The 8090-nt window shown below is 37.6% G+C and overlaps 2 protein-coding genes across 3 annotated transcripts in view; one reads left to right on the forward strand and one right to left on the reverse strand.

Moving 5' to 3' along the window:
* LOC117116604 (galactosylceramide sulfotransferase-like) overlaps positions 1-2648 on the reverse strand; it is a 9237-nt gene extending 6589 nt beyond the window's left edge. The window contains exon 1 of one of the 2 annotated variants that reach the window (XM_033260676.1): positions 2356-2648. The gene's annotated coding sequence lies outside the window, so the exon portion shown is untranslated. Of the gene's footprint in view, positions 1-512; positions 624-2355 lie in introns of those variants that run through there. The other variant, XM_033260675.1, reaches the window with a different exon arrangement.
* Positions 2649-6957: 4309 nt separating this feature from the next.
* The window catches only part of LOC117116590 (mitochondrial tRNA-specific 2-thiouridylase 1-like), a gene marked incomplete in the record, with an annotated part of 8617 nt that continues 7484 nt past the window's right edge, over positions 6958-8090 (forward strand). The window contains 1 exon segment of the mRNA XM_033260655.1: positions 6958-7503. Within this exon segment, the coding sequence (XP_033116546.1) occupies positions 7395-7503 (109 nt within the window).

An 8090-nucleotide genomic window follows, 5' to 3' on the forward strand; every position in this document is an offset into this window, starting at 1 on the left:
AGATATATGATAAACGTAGGACCTGCAAGTGAACTTTCACCGTGGGGTAATAAAATAAGCATTGAGTAGGCGGTGAGTAGGCTAAACAGATAACATCCATATAGGATTACAGGATTACTTTCAAGACACTTTAACCCATGTCGTCAATATTTGCTCTTACGTTACGTCAACATGTTATAATGTGGAAAGAAGACGACTCCAGGATTTTGCAAACCGTGGGGAATAAGACAGAATATTCAAAAATTTTCCCCAATATATGAAAAAGTTTCACATTTTAGGACATGGGAAAATTACTCAAGATAAGATTTGTTAACTTCTGTAATAAATAAAATGAATTTTAAATATTTACATTTAACTAGATATATCCCCGTCGGGATAATTATGCATGAAGGACGCATCGGCTGTAGCCGCATAGGGAGTCCCCAGTCCTTGGTGTCAACATACATTTCCAGACACAAACAGAAACTTTAAAAATATAAACATTCGAATGCATAAATTATATGTTAACTTACACATAAACTGCGTGTATTTCCAGTAGGCCTAATATGATCTTCTATAGTCTGACCTTACCAACGTGTTCACGTTCGGAGCTGGTCTAACGCCTAATCATTTACTTTCAATCGTATCTCTTCATATTTACATTTAAACTGAACTTTGATAAGTCACAATTGACAAGAACAAATCCTACGTCATAGGAGGTGCGGAAGCAATTGATCAAATACATGGGCCTACTCCAACATTTTGCTGAAAGTGGGCCCAATATGTGAGTGGTCCGAACCAGGGCCATCTAGGCCCTTCCAGTGAGACCTGGATTAATGATACCCTGTTGTGGGCAAAGAGAGAGGTTTTATGGATATGATGGTAAACATTATGCTTTTACACCACACATGTGTACCAATTAAATATACTGGTACGCCCCCCACCCCAATCACCAAAGGTCCACATTCTCCGGGGTAGAAAATTCCAAGCACACTCTCACATTTTCCAGAAATCCATCCACCAAAACTCCTTGATCAATCAAAGCAGTTTCCAGCTAGGACTCTCTAATTACTCGTACAAGCAAATAATGTATTTATACAGCGTTTTGAGGAATTTGGTTGTTTCCTCATCTTGTCTCTATCTATGGTTGCACTTGAAATATTATTCTCATTTAAGTCTGCGAGTGCATTTTCGGCAATCCAGAGGTGTCATAATCGTAAATGTTCTAACCTCAGCCCCAACCATGTTGCATTGGTGGGGCTGATGTGTGACCCCCCAGTGGTGATTCAAGGGGGAAAGCCGCCAAGCCGAACCGGGGCCCCATAATTGTTTGAAAGTTAAAAGAAAATGGAGAAAAAACAAAACATGTAATTATTTATATTAAAATTTAAGTCTGAGAGCTCCATTTCTGCCATCTATAGGTGTCATAATCATAAATTTTCTTTTCCTCAACCCCAACCATAGTAGGGCCGCGGCCGGCTGAGGTGGGTGGATCGGGGCCTCTACTTTTTTGAAAGTTCCTCACTGGACACCCCTCTATTTCGAATTCCTGAATCCGTCACTGGTTTGGATTGGGACAATTTTTTTTATAGTCACGTCCAGCGTGACCACTGCTTGGGTATTTACCCAAGATCTTGGGTATTTTGACTTGGTCTTGGGTTTATTTTTACTAAGAAAATTAAATATTTTTGTCATAGAGGAAGAATTAAGAAGTAACAAAGTATATTTCAGTCCATTCAAGTAAGCAAAACTCAACGAAGTGCACGTTGTTAATTGACTGTTAATTGCTATAAACATGGGTTTAGAATTGTTTATTTGTGATTTGAGTTGCCATTGTTCTTACCTAATTAATGCATTACATAATAAAACTTGATCACTGATCTACTGATAACACTGGCCGACTGAGAGCGCATTTTTCTATCCGTATTATCACCTCATGAATATTAATTTTAAATAATTAATACAAACAATTACAATAAAAAATGGTTTATAAATTGAACTAAAAGGGGAACTAGACATGCAATAAACACGTATTTTTCACATTTTTAATGCATTTTCAGGAAGCTTGGGTAATTTTGGGCAATTTTTGCTGAATCTTGGGTAATTTCGACCCAGTCACTGGGTATATCATGGAGGTATAAAATTTGTATACCTCCATGGGTCATGCATGGGTATATCAAAAATTGTGAGTGGTCACGCTGGTGACGTCGCATCAGGCTGAGGTTGCCATGCTTGTTCGACGAGGGAGAAATATCCCCGGCACTTCAGTCTTCTGTAGATTATTTGACAAAAAATATTATATTAATATTTAAAAAATTCTAATTTCTATATACATGACTTACCATAGCATTCCTGACCTCTATATACATGACTTACCTTAATATTTGCTTGTTTTCACCTTACATCTGACCGGCAGTATTTAAGACGTCAGTAGCACAGCGATATTGCCTGATGATGACGTGGGACACGTCGAAACATGTCGTTTAAAACATTCATTTATTTTATTAGATGTATTACTGCATTGGTATTAAAAAATTATATTTAAAAAATTGCTTTATAAAAGCTAAACAATACTATCAGGTACACGCGTCGTTAATTATGGTTATATATCAGTTCTTTGTGTGGAGATTGAATGCCAAGAAAGTAAAGTACATACTCCAAGTATTGAAATACACGCCATCCTGTTGGAATTCAATATTTCGACATTAATTATGTCATCATCAGAAATGAATGCCATTGTGTTTATAAATGGCTTGCCTCGCTGACTGAGGCCAAATATTCACATATTGAACATAGTAAAAATTACAGTATGACGACACAAACGAATGATGTGTGGACCACGACTGATGTAGCATATTATAATCTGGCGTTTACCGTAATATATCAGAGCGGACACACTGCGTTGACTGACGAATCTATCTGCGGCCTGTGTGAACGCTGTACGCCGTTTGTCTGTTTGTCGTAAACTGTTGCACGCAGTGGAAGACCTTATTTTATGGGGTGTATGCTAGGGGCTGCTAGTGGAAATATTTAGCTTACAATCAAAGACTGTGTTCTATAAAGTCAAACTACAAAATGTATAAAGACATGAATTTGCGTAAGTAAAATATCATAGAATGATGTTTTGCCCTACCTTACGTGTTATCTTGTCATACTCAGTACGTCCCCAAATACTAGCGAAAAAAATTCGCAAGTGATTCGGGTGGAAAACTAGGGAACGGATTCATCACTCACTAAACGCAAGCTCAGTGGTCTAGTGGTTAAGACATCAGACTAGATACCTGGAGGTCGTGGGTTCGGTTCCCACCCGAATCACTTGCGAGTTGTTTTCGCTGTTATTTGGGGACGTACCGTACTGAGTATTCGGTACGATAACACGATGTTCTTTTTATACCCGGATGGTTGTAGTTTTCTCAAAGATTCCTTATGCTGCCTGAACTGTACGTTTAATCAATTTCATTAAGTTTCTTCTATAAAACGGGAAAAAACACATTAGAATATTTTTTTTGAAGTTCTAGCTTGGATGCAGTGCATAGGGCGGCCATTTTGAAAGCCATATTGGCTTTGGAGTACTTATGAAAATTGGACCCTGCAGATAATAGTTTGATTGTATTGTCACTTTAGCGTGTTTTAAAGTGCCTCGCACTTTGACGCTCCCCCACTGGTCATACGCCTTTATCGTGTGTTTAAAAAAATCGCACCACAGACGTCCGTCGGATCGGTGCGGCGGTACGCATGTGTTATAATGATATGAGATATAATTCTATTTTTATTAAACCTCTCGCTCTGAATGCTTATTGCTGGGGCAACCGAGGCCTGGCTCGTCAGGGGCCCGGGATAACTAGGTAAAACATAATAAACTAAATTAAATAAATTTTTAAAAATTAAACGTATATATTCATCCAGTATCATTCATGTGTTTTTCCCACGAGAATTGTAAATAAAGCTGGCCGTTTATCGATGAAAGCTCGTTATTAATCGCTTCTAATTCTTTTTCATGAATATTCTCATGACTTCTACCATGGAGGAAATATATTATGCTTCTACTACTCTAGAGTTTATGTTTACCATGTGTTTACAAGTTATCAAATAGTAAATTATTTAAAGGCTTGGACCCTGGACCGTCGATATACATACAAGTTAGAAAACACGAGTAGACCTGATAGAGATTCGAGTATTGTCAAATAAATACTGAATTAATATATTAAACCAGTGGCGGATTTAAGGACAGACCCAGCCCCCACCCCTATTTTTTTTCAAAATTTAACAAAAATGAGAGAAAAAAAAGAAAATTCTACTCAAATTTAAGTCTAAGAGTGAAATTTCTGCCGTCCAGTGGTGCTATAATCATACATTTCCTTACCTCAGCCCCTCCATCTGTGTAAGTCCTTCTCTGTGCCCCCTCTATTTCAAATTCCTGGATCCGCCACTTTCAGTGGCGAATTCAAGAATTCAAGGAGGGGGTAGGTAGCCGGCCCGCCCCCACCTCCGCCTAAATTATTCGAGTGCTGCAATTTCCGGCCATTTAAAGGTGTCATAATCACATTTTCTTACCTCTGCCCCAACCATGTTGGGTCTGAGGTGGTCGATCTCCATCTTTGAACCTTCCCGGCCCACCTGTATTTTGAATTCCTGGATCCGCCACTGTGAGAAATAATGGTTATGTGATCATGATGAATTTTACTATATAAAGGTGTCATTTTCGGCCATCAAAGGTACGGTACTATTTCCTAAAAATTTTCGCACCGCAGTCTCAACCATGGTGGGGCTGAGTTGAGTGTCTTCTCAACCCCCCCCCCCCCCCCCCCCCCCCCCCCCCCCCCCCCCCACCTTCAAAACAGATCTGCGCCCTTGCTCTCAGGTTGGAAACTATGCGACGGATACCTCGAACCGAGGCCCCTCAGAACCTAGTTACCGGTACGCCACTGCTCTGAGAAAGAATAGTAATAATGCAATGTCTGTTCATTCAGTATTTTTAAACAAGAAGTAGGCCTAAGTACATTAAACATAGTATAAAATTTTACCAAAAAATGACAAAAAGTTTGTGTTTTCCCAAACAAATGTACCTAAACATTTCTAGAAGACTATAATTATTTGATATCATTAGATAGACAATTTTTGTAACCTTTATGACGTGTACAAGGTAATTGCATTAGATATATGACGTTGTATTATGTTTTATTCCAGATTATGATTTCATATAGTGAAATTAACATGGAATCACCATTATTGACATCTGACCTGTATTCCAGCACTTAGGCCCTATGTCCCATCAGATGGGCAGTTTCAGAACCCCCACGGGATGACCTTTCAAAAAATAGTAAATAGTTTCAGTCTCCCTTTTTGTCTAATGGTCATTTGGTCAAATTCGGAGAGAATAATGCAATATCTCGCTTTTCAGTATTTTTAAAGAGGAAGTAAAAACATCTTTAAAACATCAAATTTTAACAGAAAATGATAAACATGTGTGTATATGAAACATATATTTACAAAATAGGTTTAATATAATTGAATAGACAATTTTATAAGTTTCCATAGTGAAATGTGCAACATAATTGCATTTTATATTTTTATATAGGCCTAATTTTAATATCCCAGATTATGGTTTCATACTAAAATTGACATGGAATGACCTCTATTGTACTGTGACTTGTTAGTCCAGGACTTATGTTCCATCAGATGGACAATTCCAAGACCGCCGCAGGATGGCATTTTCAAATAATATACTAACTAGACATGTAGGCATTTTAAGAAAGTAAACTGGCCTTGTCTCCTGGACTATATAAAGCTATGATGTTGGGTTTTAGAATATTTTATAAATTAATTAATTATCTTATTATTTTGATTTTATACAATATTTTACATAACATGACCTTGAATGACCTGTAATGGCCTACCTGTAATCATCTAAAAATATCAAAAATAGTATTATGATATTTTTTAAAATGATAAATATATGATTAGACACCAGAATTATAATCATTACAGTAGTTTTTTAGGTGCTGAGATATTTATATTGTATAGGTTTTTCATGTCCGCCATTTTTTAATAAATCATGGCTGACATAATGACTTGGGACGAAATGAATCCTATCCAAAATTGAATTATATGACTATGAGAAGTATATACAAAATAATGCTTTTATCATCTAGAGTGCGTACATCCATCTTCTCGATCATATCGTACATATAGCTTTCACAGATAAGAACTAAATTTTCAGTGCTTCTTTTTATTAAAAAAAAAACACACAAAATGTGGTTATATAAACATCTGCAACAAAAATTGCCAGCAGTTTTCGAGATGTCATCATGCAATTTTTGAAATATTTTTATTTATTTATTTCTCTGTCTGTTGTGTGATTACACTTTCAGTGACGTAGCACGTATCACAAGTGGATCACAAGTAAAAAGAATAAAAGAAAATCAAAATGAAAAAAAAAAGATATTGAACTTAAAACAATATATATAACATATATACAAACATTTTTGGTATATAAACAGGGGTGGATCCAGAAATCGTCTGACGGGGGACCCATGTATTCCACATCCACAAATTTTAAGAATAGACCCCTCTAGACGCTCGGAAATGGCACTCTCAGATGGTAAAAATGCTTTTTCAAAGCAGTGTTACTCGACAAAATTATTGACTTCCACCCGACGGGATCCTATCTTAGACACCCCTTCATTCGCAAAGGTCTAATCAAGGACCTAAAGTCTATAGCTGGGTAGTCGCAAAGCAAATTATGATTATTGGCACCTCTAGATGCCCGGACTTTAAATTTGAATATTTTATCTCTTTTTTCCCTTTATTTTTTTACCAGTAGGGAGGACGGGCCCACGTGCAACTTCCCCCCCCCCCCCTCCCCCAGTTCCGCCCCTGTTAAATCAACTTGATGTTCTGCCGGATAGTTATTTTTGTCACGAAAGTTTTACGTTTCGGGAAAATTGGTGGCGTCCTCTCAGTTTTTGGATTTTTCAAGCACAGCAACATGTTCTAAGCCTGTTGGAGAGGGTAGGCCCAGGCCTAGGTTTTCATTTTTGAGCTTATGATCAAACACTCTGATGTTATGCGAAATACATTTTTTTATTCGGCAACCAGTATAGTCCTAGGTTTTGTGAGATTTTACTTTGTAGTGCTACCAAGTCTAGTAGTTTAGGCCCTGAGTCAGCCAGCGATAGGGTAGGCCTAGGCCCCTAGGCCTAGTAGTCTATAGTATCGCGTGGCCTGGCCCCAGCTAGGCTAGTCTTACCATCCAGTTCTACGGCCTAGCAAGAGTACGGTCTACGGATTCTTCGTCTCCTACAGATTATGATTTAACCTGTGGTATAGGCCTAGCCAACTCCAGTATTACTTCTGGCAGATTATCAAAAAGTAGGCCTACTTTTAACTTTCTATTAAAACTTGATTTTTTTGTGATGACAAGTTCTTTATTTAATGGACTGTCGAGGACTGTGAGCCATGTAGCGTGTGCAATATCTGGGGGTGTGGATAGTGCTGTAGCAGCTTTGATACTCAAGAGTAAAGGTAATTTATTGCTATTAATGTATAATTTTTTACAATAAACAAATACTATATAGTTTTAGGCCTGTAGACAATCCATTAAATATTCTATTAAATAACAGGGGGTGTTGGAAAGTTTTAAAAAAATATTTTAAAAAGAAAGCAAAACAAAATTATTGATGCCAAAAACCCCTGAAAGGTCATTTTCGGGCGTCTACAAAACTAGTGGTGTCTCTTGATTGGCCCCCCCACCCCCTTTGCGCACATCTTTCGATCTGCTCCTGTATAAGTTTGAACCAATCCGGTACAATTAAGTGTATTTTTCAGGCACAGCTTTGTTCTATGCTAGGGCCAAGGACTTTTTTGTAAGGTGGCCTAGCATTTCTGACGGTGGCCGTGCATTTCAGAAAGTAAAGGCCGGTTTTCTTGCAATTTTTGCCAAAAATTAGACCTTGGTGAATCCTTCAACTAATGTATTAGTTAAGTAGTAATTACGATTCCATGCACCTGTTTTCCTAGTAATTTTCTGCACAAATTTGAGTTGCTTTTTCAAATACTGTATCCATTATCCTCCACTCAAAAAATATACTTTTCAGTGTGGGCCCTTCACC

Source organism: Anneissia japonica, unplaced genomic scaffold, assembly GCF_011630105.1.
Source record: "Anneissia japonica isolate Jap-2015-1 unplaced genomic scaffold, ASM1163010v1 scaffold2737_len523936_cov211, whole genome shotgun sequence".
Lineage (NCBI taxonomy): Eukaryota > Metazoa > Echinodermata > Crinoidea > Comatulida > Comatulidae > Anneissia > Anneissia japonica.